Source organism: Anser cygnoides, chromosome 19 (assembly GCF_040182565.1).
Source record: "Anser cygnoides isolate HZ-2024a breed goose chromosome 19, Taihu_goose_T2T_genome, whole genome shotgun sequence".
NCBI lineage: Eukaryota > Metazoa > Chordata > Aves > Anseriformes > Anatidae > Anser > Anser cygnoides.
Window position 1 is genome coordinate 9943635 of NC_089891.1, and position 18653 is coordinate 9962287.

General features: G+C 40.4%; 1 protein-coding gene and 1 long non-coding RNA gene across 13 annotated transcripts in view; one reads left to right on the forward strand and one right to left on the reverse strand.

Moving 5' to 3' along the window:
* CEP112 (centrosomal protein 112) overlaps nucleotides 1-18653 on the forward strand; it is a 163010-nt gene that overhangs the window by 122012 nt on the left and 22345 nt on the right. The window contains exon 26 of one of the 12 annotated variants that reach the window (XM_048064338.2): nucleotides 1445-1773. The exons of 9 other annotated variants lie outside the window; for them this stretch is intronic. In XM_048064338.2, the coding sequence (XP_047920295.1) occupies nucleotides 1445-1479 (35 nt within the window). In that variant the 3' untranslated portion in view covers nucleotides 1480-1773. Of the gene's footprint in view, nucleotides 1-1444; nucleotides 1774-18653 lie in introns of those variants that run through there. 2 more of the 12 variants (XM_048064337.2, XM_048064343.2) reach the window with 2 other exon arrangements.
* LOC136786630 (uncharacterized) lies at nucleotides 1971-10147 on the reverse strand. Its single transcript, XR_010825810.1, has 3 exons — nucleotides 9789-10147; nucleotides 4726-4931; nucleotides 1971-2354 (listed from the first exon to the last, which is right to left on the reverse strand). It is a non-coding gene; the product is annotated as an uncharacterized lncRNA (long non-coding RNA).

An 18653-nucleotide genomic window follows, 5' to 3' on the forward strand; every position in this document is an offset into this window, starting at 1 on the left:
CTAAGGACAAAGCAATTCTTAATATAGCATAATCCTTTCTGAAGACTTAATATAAGCTATTGAAAAGACTGTCATTGAAAAACAGGCATTTGCTAAATATAACATTGATTTAAACTAACATCGAGGAACAGATTGCAATATCCTTTCTATGGTATTGGGTGACTTCCTGTAAGACCTTCCAATTATTATTTCCTTTCAAAGGGAGAAATACATTTTTACAGAAACCAACTGGCTTTCGGAGAAGTTTCACGTTTAGTCAGTAAAGTGATATCCAGATGTGGATACCATAGTACATGATTTTGATGTTAATGCAAATTCCTGACTCTAAGTTGTTATTATTTCATGATTGTCTTGATTTTTTTAATAGTATCTTAAGCATTAGTGAAAAAGAATAAATGAAACTTAAGAACGTTTTGCTTCTTTTGACAACCTAAAAATCCAATCTGAGGAACCCTTTTTGGCTTCAGATGGCCTCAATTTGGGTCAGTTTGAGACATGCTTAAAGTACTTGGCATTCTGTATTGCGCTGTGATTTGTCTGGCCTAGGGCAAGTCAAAGTTTGGGCTGTCAGAGTCATAGAATCAGGATAAAAGTTTGGCTCAGGAACTTCCTTTTTTGTGGCTTATAAGGTAACAGGTTTGGATGCCGTCAAATTACAACATCTAACAGCAAATATCTGAGTAGATGTGGTCTGACAAAGCGCTGAACAACTAGGTGACTCCTGCCACTGCCTTTTTGCTGTTGTTGAGTTTGAGCCTGTTGGGATTACGACAGTGTTGGCACAGAGAGCAGTCCCAGAAGCACAGCTCGCTGTTCACTGCCGGGTGGATATCTTTGCTTTGAACTTTCCAGGACTTGCACTCTTTGGAGCACAGTACAAGGATGCTGCAATTGGCCTGGCATGGGGCAAACGCAGCAAGGCCCACCTGGTCCCTGTGCCATGCCTCTCCTGTAATGTACTTACACTTCAAAGATTGGGAACCATTGGGTTAGACCGCAGGATTAGTTGAGAGCACAATTATATTCATGCCCTGCAGATGGTTGGAAAAGCTGCTTAAATTGCAATGTCTGTTAACCCATTTGTGATGCTTTCTGCTGGCACTTCAGAAGGCACCTCTCAGTAAGGTTTTGGGTGCTGAACTCTTGAGAATGCCTATGCAGGAGCTGTGTTGGTGATGTAAGTGTTGTGTAAACTTATTAAGGCTAAATTTAAACTAGCTGTCTTGCTTCCTGATAGCAATCTAGCCACAGCAACCCAGAGCTCAGCACACTCAAGTGGTCAGGGCATTTACCTAACTTTACCGACACTTGGCAGTGGTTACTGGCTGGACTGAGCTCCAGCATGAAGTTGATTGCACTGTAGAGATACCTCGAGGTTATTTATGAAATCCTAACTTTTTTTTTCTTTTCTTTATGAAATCCATTTGGATTCTGGGATTGAAAGTGCTGCAGAACTGCAAAATGTTCAGAGCGCTTTAATGTAGAAGTTGATGGCCAAGTGGGGACTCCACATCAAAAAGCAGATTCTGGAAAGAAATGGATGATGGAGAGCACGCAGTGACAAACCCACAACAGAAAAGGGAGAGAATGATGCTTTTTTGCCAGAGGAACCACATTTGTTGTTTGGCTCACATTACTGATTCTAGGATTCTGTTATATCCCCTGAATTAACACCAAAATTTCATTAGCAAAACATGTTTTGAAGATGACATATTTCAACACTTTGTTTGTCAGCCAGATTATGATCAGATTAATTCTGTTAATAAATAGAACTTAAAAGATTTCTAGGAAAGAATGTCATATAATAATGTTCCCCTTCGTGTGAAAAAATTTTGAAACTGTTGTTTTTCTTTGTTAGGTTTTAAAATATTGAGGGGGAAAAAATCAATAGTGTGTTTTATAGCCGTAACAGAACAAAGGAGAAAACTTTTGGTTTTAAACTGTTCAGACTAATGTGCTCATCAACATCATCATATATTTGTCAGATGCTGCCATACCTTGGAGCAAGAAAATCACTTCCTCTATGCCAAGGCTGGGCTGAGGGTTTATCAACACGGTGAAATTTCTCGGTGCAGCTATACCAAAATACTCTGCTATAGCTATACGCGAGTCGGCCCTCGTGTGGGGTACTCAGTTTCCTTTATTCCGGAATGCTGTTTCCACTGGGGAGCCAGGGGGGTTACAGGGATGTTGCTCTGTTTTGGCATGCTGTGCCAGCAGATTTCCGTGTCAGGAGAGTGCGTGGTCTCCTGGGCTCGGTGCTCTCCGCTCTGCCCGCATCCTGCGGCACCAGGGCTGCATGCCCTTCTTCTTCGGTTTGCTTAATCCCCCTTCCCTTTCACGTTTGGTTCCAGCTAAAAGTAAAGCAAATCATTTTAAAGCTTGGGATGTTCAAAGCATTCAGAACGTTTCTTTAAGGGCACCTGATATCTTTGTTTCCGGAAAGTAGTTAGCAAAATATCCCGATGGAATTTACAAGCCCCTCTAAAATGCAGTATATCAGCAAAAATGTTCTTAAAGATTTTGCGAAAAAACTACTTTTAGTTATATTTTATTATTAGCAAATTCCACTTGTAATTACAAATAATATTTAGTGTTAAAACAAAAAGTATGTCAGAGCTATGAAACATTAACTGCGTGACTGCAGTCCTGCAGAAGTATTTAGTCTGTTGTCCTCAAAATACCTTTTGGAGTACCACTATTGTGCTTTGCAATTGCCAATGATGTTTTTAATAAGAAATAACTAATTACATTTTCTTGGTTTCAAAGTCCTAAGCAAAGCTAGCTGTCAGTGTTTTAGATGTTTTATTAATGCTTATGAAGGGAGAAGATACATCAGAGAGCATACAACCTAAATTGACCTGATTTGGAGTACAGAAAAGGAGCATTTTTGGTCCTGTCGTAGAAATGAGACAGTGGAACGCAGAGCCTTGACTTTGTCCAGGCTTTGTGGCAAAGCTGGAGATTAAATCCAGCTCCCGAGCTCCAGATCAGTGCCTCAGTCCCTTCTGTGAGAACAGTTTCAGGATCCAACCAGTAACAAAACTGTGCGGTGCTCCACGGTTGGAGTGGGTTTTGGAAATGAGATAGCCCAGTGTTAAAACCGCATCTAACGAGTACACTTGCAGTCTGGTCAGACCCCTTTGAGAAAGTCAGGCCAGTTCAGTTCTTTTTGTTAAGGCTGCTGACAAGTTTCCAAGCTGTGGCAAATAAGGGGGGAACAATTTACATGTTCAGCATTTTCTTTGTATTTTCAGCAGAAAGACTGTAATGGCTATCTGTTCAGAGGGCTACGGCCATGTGTAACTGATAGCACTGAGAGCATTAATTAGGAAAAAAAAAGACTGAAAGCTTGGTGTAAACTAAAAACTGAAACCTAAACCTTAAGCTGAAGTGAAGACATGCTATTTCAGTGACTTTCTGTCAAGTAATCTTAACTTGCTCTCTTCTGCAGCACACATTGATGCTGTAGGGGTAGCTCTTATAATCTAGGCTGCCATCGAATAGCTGCCTAATAAACTTTTGCCAATGAGACTCACATCACTTATAAATATTTTAGGAAATTTTACTGTAATTTTTTATTTTAATTTAGATGAATATTTTTAAGCTAACAGCGCCTGTAAAATGATGTCAGCATTTCATTGTTGAAGCTGACACTGACTCGGGTCTTATAAGACATCTGGCCAGAACATGCATTACAGTTTGTGATGGTTCGATGGCCACAGACATGCCAAATTCTGTCAGTCACTGAAGATCTTCAGAGCTGGGTATGTCACAAAGTTCTCCAGAGGGATCTCAAATCCATCTAATTGCCTTTGAGGCTAAGCATTAGCATCCTAAATCATTTGGCATGGTGAAATAAAGAGTTTTAAGGGACTATCTTGATGTTAAATACATTTAGTCATTTTTCATGGATCTCTATTTCTTTGTTGCTGACTTTAGTCTATAATAATAGTAATAACTCTGCAGTGTCTTTTATTAGCGGGGAATTACAAGGCACCAACATATAAAATTTTGTACCTTAGCATTGTAAAGTAGTCATGAAAATTTACCATGCAAATAACATTATCTTGCTCATAATTTCCTGTATCCTGTTTGATCAGCAGAGGAAGTCAGGTCTTCCAAAAGGATAGGTAAATGAAATCTGCAGGGCTTTTATGGTTTTGCTTTCTCTTCTACATGGGGTCCAAGCTCTGAAGTACCTGTTTTTCAGTCTGTCTTTATGTGAATACTAGTTTCACACAAATTCAGTCCGTAAGAGGAATGAGGGTTTAGCCCCAAGCTTATTGACTGCTGCTTGTGTTTTGTCTCTTGATTCCATTACAAGGTTATCTTTAAAAAGCTGTATCAACACAATCATAAATGGTAATAAAAATAGGTTTACCTTTTTGTTAAACAGTTATTAATAGCAACTGACTGATTTAAAAAAAAAATATCTTCTTTTCATAATCATATATCTTTTTCTGTTGCCACAAATTATTTCATTGTTTGAAGCATAGTACCTTCTCTTCAAAATTACAGGGTTTCAGATGTTTAGCCAATCAGGCAATCTGAGTGGCTGAGCATCTGTAAGTACTTTATAATATCTTTGACATGCTTTGTGAGACAAAGAATTGAGTCATCTTTTTTTCCCGCAGCAAGCTTTGCACTCTGGCATTTTTCTCGACTTTTCATGTCTCAACACATTGAAGAACTTACCATGGCCAACAGCAAAATCATACTTACAAGTTTTATAAAAGACTAGAACTAGTGCTTGCCTAGCCTCTGAACTGCAGTCCAATTTTATCCGGCAGGTTTAGAAGTTTGGATTTTTCCTACGCCATTGTCTTCAGTGTTTTGCTTTCCCTGCAGAAGGCACTTTGCTGCATGAGGTCCTCGTTCTTTTTTCTCAGCCCTGAAGGGAGGGCACCTTACATCTACCAGTCTCCAAACTGTGGAATTAAAGATTCCATAAATGCATAACAAAGTATAAAATCTCATATAGCTAAGCTATCAATTTCTTCTAATGAGCTGGACTACGGTAATTTTGCATTGGAAAAATGGCAAAAAGAAATTCAAAGCAAGCCATAAAATCACTGTTTTTGACTGACTGAACTGGAGTAATAACACTGAATGGGGTCCTAGGCTATGAGAAAGGTACAGAGAAAACACTCTTAATTAACGAGTGTTAAATAATACTAACATAAGCCTGTGCAGTTAATAAAGAAGAGCAGAGGATGTTTTTTCTCTGCAATATAAGAAATTGTAAATTAGCTTTTTTTAAAGCTGCCATGACAGTTACAATTTACTGTACTGTTTCATTTCAAAGACGCTTTCTCTCCAAAGAGCACAGGGACTTTTATGAGGAGGAGAAAGTGGTGCTTAGAGAGACAGAGCTGGGGAGATATCCAGAAGTTACGAGGCAGACTGCCTGGGAGGAAGAGCCTGCGCTCAAAAGCCTGGGACTTTACTCAAAGAGGAGAAAAAAAAAAAAAGATAAAGATAAAAACAAGTGTCTAATGTCCTCCAAACGCAGGGCATCTGTAAAACAGTCTGTGCATAGGACTGTGTAGACTTTCCAAGGGCTGTTCTTTGTTCCAGTTCCAGTGAGTTCCTGGAACGCAGCCTCCTTCCCTGCTCCTGGAACAGCCTTGACTGCAGGGCTTCTCCAGGCGTGTAGGTGGAAACACAATATGTGTGAACTATATATTCAACCAACAAAAGATTGCTGGGGAAAATGACATCTTCAAAGCAAACCTTCCATAGTCCACAAACATTTATGACTCTGTAGTAAAGATTTTAAAGCCTGGCACAGTAACACAAGTTGCGGGGTTTGGCAAATAGAGATCTGGGGATGCAGACCTGGTCTACTTATCAGCATATATTTCCCTGAGATATCTTTCTGATGGTGTGGCTGATCCCAGGAGTGAGATGAAATAGCAACAGAATGCACTGGTTTATCCCAGCATGCCGACATGATTTCCAGTATTTGTGTAAATATTTTTCCCAAAGCTGTATGTTCTAATACAGTTTGCTATCGTTTCTGTACTAATTGTGATGCTAGCTGCTCCAGGGGTATCAGCAGGAGAGAGCCACCGAGGATTTCAGCTTTATACATTAAAATGTTCTTGCCAAAATTATTATTGACTTTAGAAATCTTCAGATTCCATTTACAATTTTCTGCTGGCTCTCCAGTTCTGCATGTAGCTCTGAAACTCTAGCAGATCAAATATCAGAGTATTTTTAAAAAATGACTAGCAAACACTTTTGAATGGCAGATCACAGGAAAATAGAAATCTGCTTATTAAATTTTCCAATTTTTTGCATAATAGTTGAGCCTTTCTTGAAAGTAACAAGAGAAACCTGGTGAATCTGATAGCTGTGCAGGGTAACTATTTATCTGTATTTAAAGACAGAGTAGCAGTAGAATTGAGGGGTCAGTAGCACTCGCACAATTTTTGGAAGGTATTGCCTTTGTTTTCTATAAAGCGTTATTTTCCATACAGATGAAAATATGTATAGTTTCCTGAGTAGTAAAAGATTAGTTACAAAAAAAAAAAAAAAAAGACTAAAGGAAAGCAGCCAAAGCTGCCATATATTTGCCACTTTCTTGCATCAGTGGAGTTGAGAATAAAGGAACTTTCCAAGTTACAGTACTGTACTTGAAAAGGAAAAAAGTATGCGAGGACTTTTATCTGCGTATTCAGTAGATCAGATGGCAAACTCACCCAGACAGCCTAGCAGGGGAGCAGCTTCTGCTTTTCTCAGTAAGCTCTGCATGGTGTGAAGCAGCACCAAGTACATCAAAAGACACAAATATGCATTGAGTGTAAAGTTTGGGGTTTTAAAAACATCTGTCTAATTAGCACAACTTATATATTTGCAAGCTCTAGCTCCGACTTTCTCACAGTTTCAAGCTCAGCAGAAGTGCCTTTTTCATCTGTCTGACAAATTTGTGTAAGAGGTTAAACCTACAAATACTGTCACCAAACCTGACCCTTCCAAATGTAGATATAAACCTATCTTGTTTCCTTCCAGCATCAATCGCTCTATTGTGCCCTGCTAGAAAATGTATGCTGGAGCAGTTAGCCAAATTTTTTCTGGAAGAACCAGGTCATTTTAATTGAATGTTATTATCAGCCAGTTCTTGTGGCTTGACATGGATTCAAAATGAAGCAGTTCATCTGCTTAAAGAATGCGTAGGCACTAATATAATAACTTCAGTAAGTTTTCGGATGCCTTCATCCCAAGGGAAATTGGTTTGACTTGCCCTTCAGTGGAAATTTTTTGTACTATTGGCATCCAGCATAGTACTAGAGTCCAGAAACAGAAGATATTCTATTCCTGTATATCATATTTTGCCCCTTTTCCCATTAAAATTTGTACTGTAAACACTTTCGTTTAGTCCTGGTTCACCTTGCTACCGTGCAGTTGAAAGAAAACTGTATGCGTTCATATAGTACACATAAGGCAAAAAACTACGTTGGTTTCATTGACAATCTGCATTATTCTTTGAGCCTTTTGCATGCTCCATCTTGCACTGGCGTTTGGGAGGTCTTCCCTAGGAGTGGTGTGCTGTTACTGATTCAGGCACCTCCCACATTGTGTTGATTCTTTTCATTGATGAACAGGATTCAATTTAATAAATATCTTATTTGTTAAGCCTTGAAAACATGCATTAGGAAGACTAGACTTGAGGTTGAAGCTTGAAGCGAAGACTGGAAACCTCAAGGCTGAAGCTTTTTCATAAGCTCGCTCTTCTGTGCAGACATCAGGAGATTTGTATCTTTGACCTCTTCAAAAAGCCTGAGGTCCTCCACTGAGGAGACTGTTTCATGGGGCTTAAAGAATTCACCTGTTTTCTTCTTCAGGAGTCTATCTACTACATTTATTCCCAGGAAACTGAAACGAGTGTTGCCTAAAGGATAAGATTTAGGACTCTCAATGAACTTCTTGGCAAAAGTTCCCTTTGCAACTGCCAGATAAGAAAGGACTGGAAAAGCAGTAAAACAGAGATTAGTCAGATTAGTCAAGCACAACAAAACCCGCAGTCCTCTGACACAACCACTTTTTAACTTCTTCCATTACTAAAACTGCTACTGCTTATTTTTAGTTCAAGCTTTCACAGCACTGAAGTCAATAACTTCAATTGGCAATATGTTAATGATTATGAAACAGTCGTTCAACACTGGTGCGTGTTTGTGTCTGAATCTGATCCCCTGATACAACAGAACCAGTTACCTGCGGTAGCGGTGAAGGTACCTGCTGGAACTGCCTTCACAAGCTTGGCCAACCACTCACGAGAACCCAAAATTTGTATTTCTAATGTGACTCCTGCATTTGGCACCCCAGGAGAGCCGTGTCCTCAGTGAAAACACTGGATTGCCAGTTATGAAGAATTCATTAAGATCTGTTGAAGTTCAAAGCAAAAAGGCCAGTTCCTCACAGGTCAGGGCAACGCTTTTCATGGTTCCTCCTTTGCCTGCAGCAGCAGCTCTTCTCCAGAACCTGTTTAGGTTTCTGCCAGGACTGTTGGCAGGGGAAGAGTCACATCAGATCAGCTCACGAGTATTCTTAGGTTGGAAACCTCTGCCCTGAACGTGCCATTTTCCTGGCCCAGCACAGCATGAGATCTGGGTTTCAAACCTGTCTGAGTCAGCTTTGGAAGACAAAACATTCAGTGTACCTTTAACTCCCTTTTTTCTGGGATCTGCTGTAAAGTCGTAGCACAGTTTTGCACCGGGATTTGCTCTCTCTTTAGAGTATCATTAAGGAATAATGCCTGCTGTGTAGGGAGGGAAGAAAGCATCGTGGGCTCGTGTTCAGGTTATTTGGGAAATGAATGGCTTGACATCCTTCTAGGGCCAGTTTGCGCAGGACAACACAAAACGGTCCCTTCTGGGAAACAATTAATTGGGGCATGTCAGTGCTGAAGCTTCTTGCAGATACGCCGTAGTTTAAGACAGGATTTGTCCTCCTGCCGAACGGGCAGCAGTGGCAGTGCAGAATTCACCCAGGCTACGGAGAGTCACAGTCTCAAGAGTGCAACGTTTTCACCTGATTAAAAAGTGACATTATCTGTCTGTATTAGAACTGTCAAACAATCGTTAAAGCTTGAAGCACTGCAAGATTTTCCTCTGTATTTTCTACGTCACTGCTCGGGGACTGCCGTGGGTACCGCTGTGTATTCTGCCGTGTTCCACATTGGCCCTCTTATTCCTGGTGCTGCTGGGACTCTCTTCTTACCCAGCATCCACCCTTCCACCAGCAGAATCTGAACTGGAAGAGGCCCGGGAAGAGGATGTGCTTAGTCAAGGAGCGATGGTGCCCACAGGCGACTGTCCTACCCGCGGCACGCACGCCAGGAGCCCCGGGCGCTGTCTGTGCTGCTGTTGTTCCAAGCTTGTTATGTAAGAGAGGGTGAAAGTACAAACAAGAGAAAACTGAACATGAAAAGTGAGTTTGTTTACTTACAGAGAAGCTTGGGAGTGTCAGAATGAAACTGTATAAATAAAAATTCGGGCTACCAAATGTGAGATACCTGCAGGAACACCTGCACGGCTTGGACCAAGCCAGGCTTTTGCAGGTGGCTTGAAGGAGAAATCTAAAATGCGTATAGGCTCCATCTGCCTTCAGAAAAAGCATTGCTTTTCTGGGTATATTTAAATTCCTTATTTTTTTGTTCCTAACGTGAGTAGCATTTGTATTCTTTACAGCATTGCACTTGTAACTCAGCAAGGTAAAACAGCAATTACCGAGGGAAGGGAAACAATTTGAATCATATCAGTGGATTTTAATTGTCTGCATACCTGTAAACACCTTTGACCACAGCTCTGCTCTAAGCTCCAACGAGCGACTCACACCTGATGTTTCATCTTCTCACTCCTACCAGAATAACGCATCCCACCTGCTCACATCTGTGTCGATTGTGATCGACACAGCTCGATTGGCAAAGAAAACAGAGGTCCAAGTTGTCACTGCTGATGTTTATGCCTTCCTTTAGTGTTAAATACTGCCTTTTCCTTGCTAATGTCCTCTACTAGGTCTCCCCTCCATCTTAAATAGCGTGAAATGTGCATTTGCAAGTCAAGTTTGACGTTGCTGCAAACTCATTTGCTGGCACCTGTCTCCAATAAGCCAGCCTCCTTCCCAGATGGGTGAGGGCTGCTGCGCCTCCTCCGTCTGCAACGTGCTGTTTGCAAAACCTCTGCAGAGGACAAGCTTCTTTTTGCTTCTTATCTGATCCTGAAGCTAGATCAAGATTTATGCCGCTTCAACAATATTGGAATTCTGTGTTCTTTCGTACTTCATCATATATTGTTTTTCCTGCAGTTTATGTCTCATTTGTGGTAAGGGATAGTTTTCTGAGTGTGCGTGAAGGAGCTGGAAAGCTCTGCTCTCCGTGCTGCGCAGGTCTAACGAGAGCCGTTAGTGTGTAACTGCCCAAATGAGAAACCGGTGGTGCTTCAGAACTTGATCTGTTTTCTGTTATTTTTAATGCTTTTGCATTTTAAAAATGTCATCTATATAAGAATATTTGGAACTACTTACACGTAAAAAAAAAAAAGAAAGAAAAATGAAAAGAGCCTGCCTTCCTTTTAGACGTGCCAAGCAGGTTTGGCAGGCCTTCACTTAGCATTGATGGAGCAGTGCTCAGCCATTCAAGCTCTTGTAGCCTTTTCTACCTGCACAGGAATGTTCTCACCAAGCATTTCTGAAACCAGAAGAACATTGGTTTGGGATATTTTCCTTGTTCAGAGCATTTTGGATGACGACTGAAGTGTAGCGTGGGGTTTGACAGTTGTCATTCGGAGGCCTGAAAGTCTTCTAGAAGATAAACCCCAAAGAGGTTTGGAAAATAGCAGCGGCTATACTGCGTCAAACCAGAGTCCATCGGGCTCGGTTTTGTGGAACATGATATCTGATAGCAGACACCCAGAAAAGATGACAAGAACAAACTGAAGATTTAGGGGCATTTCCTCAATATACTCTCCTACCCTCCAGCAGGATGAGGTTAAGTTGCTGCTGGGCCAGGGGTGATGTCTCACTTAGTCTTGGCTGGATTTCTGTTCTGGGGGTCTGGGCGGTCACTGTGCCCCTTGTCCCCGTAGTGCCCATGATGATCTGAGGCAAAGTGTTCCTTATTTGTGGTTTCTGGGTTTGGTATATCATTTTGAGATGGTGAGAACAAGACATAAATAGAGTTGAAGGTACAGGCACTGCAGTGGCTCAACATTTTCCTCTACTTCCATAGTTATAGGTCAGGTTGTTTTTATATTTTAGTGATGTGTTTTTCATAAATTCATCTCTAATGTGGAAAACACCTAATAGTATCGACAAAGCGAGAGGAGCTTGGGCTTAAATGTATGAAAGTTGCCTCGAATTAAAAATTGTCTTAATGAATTCAAATCTGCTTTAGGCCACGTGAGGAATAAAGGCTGATGGAGAATCCAGAAACACCTGTAGAGAGCAAGGGAGTAAAGTGGAAAGGTACCACTTCTGACAGAAGCCTTTGGGCTTTCTTGATCCTTTCATCCTTTATCCTTTCATCTTTGTTTTCCTTGTAAATCACGTTTCAACCAGGCACCAGGGCACCAAGTAGCCTGTACAATCTTCAGCCAATCAGCAATGTAATGCAAGCCACATTTCTGCCTGTAAGTGGCACTGATACTAAATCTACTTACTCTCTTATTGAGAGGTGAGAGATTGAACCATCAAGAGTATTTTAACTGCCTTGTCACGATCCTGTGAAGTTTCTTGGAAAGGAAGGCAGGGGGATATCTGGGGATGCTGGTTAGGGTCACAAGTAAGAAAAACTTCTGCTGGGTGGCACCCAAGTCCCCTCCCTTCCACACGTGACTTTTCTGCCACTACAAAAAGGTCAGCTAAGTGAATTAGCACCGTCTTTCAGCCATCATTCAGCTCAAAACTGGGTCGGTAAGACTTAACCGAGAAAAAAACTACGTCAAAACTCCATTGAAATCAGACCTGCCTTGTCATTAGTGTGACGAGCGCCCTCGACATTCCACAAAAAATGTATCTTGGGCACAAATAGCTTTGGCAAGTCTTTTTCCCCTCTCGTCCTCTTCCTAGTTCACCTATATATAAATTGTGCCTAATCTGACCTATGATGGTGAAATTATCAGCGTCAAAAAATGAAGTGCAGGGGCTTGCTGTACCAGCAGCCAGGCAGTGGCCTCCTGCAGGGATGTGCGCAGCAGTGCTCTCTGCCCAGGTGTCCCTTCCGTCTGAGCTGAGCAGAGCCAGCTCGGAGGGGGCACAGCCCTGCTGGGAATCTGCAGGCAAAATCCCTCCAATATGTACCATCCAGTATGCGTTCTGCACGTTTTTATATAAGCCAAATATCTGTTGTAAGCAATTGCTTTTAAGGAAAGCATGGCCAATAAATTTAAACTACCCAAATTCTTAATTTTTTATTGATGATTCCAGTTCAGCAGAAAAAGATTAGAGCTAAAAAATACAGTGGTGGGTGCTCCCAGAAAGGAGTTATGTAGGAGAGGGAGTAAAATGCTTTGAATAAATAGGTACCAGAAACACTTAAATAGGCTGGGGAGCCTTACATTGTTCTTCGCTATGTGTGCATGTGTCTGTCCCCCTATCTAAAATATTTCGTATGAGTATTCTGGAGCCCTAAAATGGGAGGAAAAACTTCTAAAGAAGCTGGGATAGATCTTAAGCCATGTCTAATTTTTTGAAAAAATATGAATGTAAAGGATTTTAGAAATGTTTAAAATCACTGGCATTAGGACAGCAAGCATCTCTGTCATAACGTCATGTGATTAAACTAGATCAGAAACATTCTGGGATGTTCTGATCACTTCTATTAATGCATCTTTTAAAAAGTATGAAGTCAGTGCTCTGTAAAATAGATACTTGAAAAACAGTTTTTGTTTTCCTCAGGCTAGTGAGATTAGAGTTTCGTAATCTGTTTGACCAGCTGCAGAGGATGTTCTTTTTCATTTTTTTCTTTTTAAGTAAATGAGCTTCATCTCAATACGATTAAAAAAAAAAAACAAGCTTCAAAAATGCTCAGTTTTTGCATATACATTTAAATAGGAGCAATTGCACTATCATGTCTTGTTGCAAATGTAATTGGGTTGGAGGTCTTTTTTTTTTTTCAAAACTTTGAATGAAAGAATTTCTAAGTTTCCAAGCGTGCATCCTCCTCTGTCAAAAATCATCCCGTTTTTGGCTCAGAGACATCATTTTAGAAGATATTACTTTGTTGCCTCTCACATCTTACATGTATTGAATGTGCAGGCGCTGGTGAGTCAAGCTAGCTCTTGTTCAGTTCAAAAAGTAGTGGTTTGCCTTGTGAGCTAATATTTTCGATTAAGGTTACTTTGAAAGGTATAAAGACATTATTAGCTCTCTTGTGTGTGTGTGTGTGTGCATGTGTGTAAGGGAGTGTGTGTTATTTTCTGTAATGGGGAGAATTCCAGCAGTGTTGGGCAGCCTGCTAGTTCATTGCACAAAATAAATAGTTTTCTTTTGTTCTTACTGGGAATCAGATTAGCCTATTGATTAGACATATCTCAGCCTTTCGTATTTACTTTTAAAAAAGAGCGTAGCAAAATAAGATGATTTGTAAAGCCTGCTCGAAATGTTTATATTACCAGCTCTTCATGCATCTGTGACAAGGAATGCATTTCAAGGAGACATTCGTAGAGCACCGGGGGGCTGCTGAAACCCTGATCGGGTCTCCAGGTGTAAAGTTTCAGGACACTCACTTAAAGTGGCAGTTTGGTGATAAACCGGGTTGGGAATGAAGCCCCCGGCAGCGAGAAGATTGCCTTATTCAGCAAGCGATTGATAAATATGCTTTATCATGAGTCAGATGTTCAGGAAACTCTGCTAGATCCCCTGGTGTTTGTTTTTGCAGAGCTGTTAGTAGGAATACAGCAAGCAGCAAACCCAGATGTTTTACTTGTTAATTTGTATGCACAATAGCAATTTTTCACTCGCATAGCATCTCCACTGATGCAACATTTTGTTCTTATGACATAGCATCAAAAATTCAAGAAGTAATCTGAAAATGTTGAAGCTGAGATGTCAGGTCTTCACAGGAAACCTGCTCTCGGAGTGGCAGACTCCTCACCATTTCCTTTGATTGCTAAGTTTTTAATAAAAAGCAAATTAGAAAATGAAGATCGTCTCGTGGCTCAATTAGGCGTAGCAGGTATCTCTGTTCGACGTTGTCATTCAGCATGTCAGGCGGTAACCTGATTGGGGATGTTTTATTTCGTATAATAGTCTCAAAATCAGACTGAAAGGTTGACTTAAAAAATACCTGAAGTATTTTCTGTGTGCTCCGAGGCTGATAACAAACTCTGCAGTTCCCTTTTTAATAACTAGGGGGGAGCTATGAAACTTCAAAAGGTTCATGATAAATGTTTTTGACAATGCGTCAGCTGAACATTAGGCAGAATCTTGGTAAATCCCCTCATAAGTGGTTTAAAATGGAGTTTTGAACTTTTCCTTCATAAGTGTGTGCTTAAGATGTCATGGTATCTTTGGGTTTAAAAGATTCGTTTTATCTGGTATACGCGAACTGTCGGTGTTTCTGTCTGCACCTCCGAGAGTGAAAGGGGGAAAAAGTTCAGCCGCTGTCCTCGTGGCAGCCAGAGCGCATGCAGGTGCACTTGGCCATGAGACGAGTGTCGGCGGCAGAAAAGGAAAAACCAAACAAGATACTCCAGGTAAATCTTACAGTAAATCTCCCCAGCTGACAGGGTTTCAGAATGACCTCACTGCGACAACCTGAAAACTTTCCGGTAATAGACCAAACAATGCTTGCACATGGCAACTGCTTGTTGGGTTTTGTGGTTCATTGAGAAAGCCAGATGAAAGCAAGTTTATTGCTGCTCTTTGAACCTCGCCTCCCCCCGTCCTGTCACCTGTGCCACTAAAAACAAAGTGAAAATGCTTCTTTCCTTGGCTCTCTCGGAACTGAATGCCGAACGTTACGGTTTATCCGGCTCTTTTCTTTGAATCGCTGTCTTTGCAGGACTGCTCTGTGCATGACACCCTTTGCATTTCAAATGAATTCAGTTTATAGTGCAATGTGGTGAAGTCCGGACTCAGCAAAATGCTTGGGCCCTTGCCTAGTTTTAAGCTCATGAGTAGCTCCGCTGGTGGCGTCAGTGTGTTTTAGGGGTATATAGCTGAAGACTCGGCAGAAAGAATGGTCCAAAAACTTTGATCACCAAAACTAGATATGTAGAGAAAATGCCAAAAACACAACGGTGTCTTAAAGGAACAGAGCAGGAAAGAGGCTGCACGTTGACAAAACTAACAGCACTTTGGGAATCTCCAAAAGACCCTGGTCTAGATGACGTCTGGTGTGAAGTCATTAAGGGACTGCTCAGGAACCCGTGCTAATGATCTACTCAAGGGCCAAAACACAAAATATACTGGCAGTCAATCTCCTGCCTATAAATCATGAACAATTCAAATAGTGTGTAGCATTAGACCCTACCACATTGGAAAAATGTTTGGATATGTGCTTCTTGTGTAGGTTAAGTGACCTACTTGCAAAATTTTTCACTGCTACTGGAGAGACTTAATTTTGGTCCTCGAGCCAAATTATTCTCTTCCGTCCTGAACCCCTTTCTTTCTTCCCACGCTCCCTGAAGGGAAGAAGTTCTTGTACTTCACAACGGCATCTCCTACTGGCAAATTTTAGAAGCAAGAGAGACTAGCTCAGTAAGGAATGGCTTAATGTGTGTGCTTAAATGGGCAAAGCCGACAGCGAGGGCTCAGTTCGCAAGATCTCCACTCCCATTTTGCAATGTCAGCAAAGCGGGCCAGATTTCCAAATCTCAGTATATGGGAGTTCATGTTATTCCAAGTGGGAGTGGGCATCTGTGCCTTTGGAAATTGCCCCTTTTATCTGATTCCTGGCCAAAGGAACTTTTTTTTTCCTTATAGTGACAGTAGACAATGGGCAACCAGCTGTTTCAGGGACACTTTTAAAAAGGTGCTAACATTTGCATTTTCATCCCATGTTGTAATTCATGTTCACTATTCATGAAATAGCGCTTAGTAGCTGACTTTATACATTAGGCATGAGAATTCCCAGATCTGCAGTTCTGTCATTGTGTAGGACAGGGACAAGCCGGCCTTTGCAGGACTTCTCCCTCCCTCACCCATACCCACTTATTAACAGCTTCACCCAGGTAATGAAGTTGAACTGATGGCAAAAGGCTAGAAGGTCACGGGAAGGAATGTGTTCAAGAAGTTTTACATATTGCTCACGGTGTTTTAATTTCTATTCATGGGGAACAATAAAGCATAAATTTTCTGTCCAGTCATAATAGTAATTGTAATGTTACCTATAGGATGAAAGAATAGCTTGAGTTCTTAAATGTCATAACTATTTTCGGTATAAAATAATAAATTTTAGTTTTCTGTTGCAGCAGTGTTGGCCCCTGCATATAGGTTGTGGAAAACTTTGTTTGCAAAAACAAAGCTATTGTTTTAACAAAAGCCACAGAATTTTTGCCTTTCATATTGAATCAGTAGCATAATGAGTAGTGGAGCAATAGTTCAACATCAAAGGAGACTTTTTGGATATATAGTGTGTTGCAGCAACAGCGAAAAAGTTCCCACCAGAAAGGAATTTTTCCATATGTGAACAGCAAACATATGTATTAGGTTAAAACCATAAGATTTCCTTTGCTTTCCACCAAAAACAAGGCAGAAGTTAAGTACAGAGGTTTTCAGGCAGTCATGTGCTGGAATGCAGCGCAGAGAACAAGCGTGTCCGAGGAGAGCAGGGTCAGTGGACAAAGCTCTACTGAAAAACAAAACCCTGTGATGATGCGTCCACAATTTGGCCCAAACATCAGTATTTTGCATCTTAAAAATACACTTTTTTTGCTCTTACTGCTGGACCTACATTGGTGATCTTCATAAATATTTTTCACTCTCTGTCTTTAATAGGAATAAACCCAAACACGTTTGCTGATCTCCATAAAATACTTTAAAGGAGATAATGATTGCTTTAAAAACATATGTGAGTATAGAACGTTAGGTAGAAAATAAATACCTGAGATTAATTCTGATGGGATACTTGGCCTGCTTTCTTTAAGTAAGAGTTGTGTTTGACACTGTAAATTGTGAGACCACCTAGTATAAAGAAGTTTTTGCCCAGACAGCTCATACTTACAGCTGCATGGAGAGATAAAGGTACTCAAGATCAGGCATTTCTGTAACATAATTGTAAAGCATCTCCATATATATTTCTGAAACAAAATTTGCTTTAATTTTTGTTAACATTCACATGGATTTACTTTAGGCTTCCAGAGCTAAGTTTTCTTCTCATGAACAGGGAGAGAAAACACATCAATGGATGTAATTTGAATTTAGAAGACACTTAAAGAGGGGCCTGCATTCAAAATTATTGTTGGCACATGTTTTGAGGATGTAAAGTGGAAGCCTTCTTCTGTGCACATTAGTAAGGAGATAATTAAAACTACAGTAGGTAATTATGGTAGCTTTTATTACTGCATCTTTCATTAACTAATTATATTAATTTGGTAATGTTTGAAAAATTCTTTGAAGATGAAAAGTGCTAACTATTACTACCTTTAGTAGTAGTATTAACTTTGCACTGGTCATAAATATTGAAGTCTCTTCTTGATACAGATGCACATCTGTGTGTGCAGAGGTGCTGTTAGAGCCAACAAGATTTATATAAGTCTATCAAGAAAAGACTGGGCTATTACCTGGCATAATCTGAGCACGACACTCTATGACTTTTCTGCAGACACTTTTAGTTTCAAAATAAAAATGTTTTGTTTTTTTTTAACATTTTTAGAAGATTTTCCTTTCCATGTAAATACCCCTTATTTATTCAACCCTCAATACCAAAGAGAGACATCTACCAGGTTCATCGTGATCCCAGACCTGCTGTTGGTGTGATGGGAGCAGGAATCATGGCCTGTCTACACTCAGGAGCCCACCAAAAATATGACATTATTTTAGGTCAAAGAAGAAGAAATCTTGCACCTTTTGTAAATACGGCATCACCACAGTAACGATTAATACTGAGCAATTCAAAGTAATTATGATTTCTGTTTATGTAATTCTTCCAGAACTGATTTTTTTTCAGTGAATCCAGCACTTCTCTTTTGAAATATCCTATGATTATAGGATAATCAAATCAGTTTTCATGAGTTAAGGACTAAATCCTTCATATATTCCCATTTCATACTTGTTCATGTGATTTGTAGAAATCTTTCTCTTACCCGCTTTTAGTTGATTTAGATTAAGCCTTGTAACTAATGCCAAAAACGTATTCCTGCCATGAAAGGGGATTTTGTAATGCTGGCATCATACCTTTTTATTTCTCTGTGGCTCCCTGTCAAGACTATACACTTTACAAGTTTAGGGTTTTTTTTGTTTGTTTGTTTCTTTGTTTGTTTTTTTAAGAAATCCTTTGCAGCCTCAGTCTGGCATCCAGAAGCCAGGCTGAATTCCTCTGGTCTCATGCATCATCATCTCTGCGAGCTGCACAGGCCAAGCTCAGCACTCGTTCCACATGTGCCTCTCTCTTGTCTCCCAAGTGCTCTCAGTTACCATGAGCAAAGTTGAGTTTGAAATAAAATTTAATTAACCATTTTGCTGATGATAATCAAGCCACAATAGAA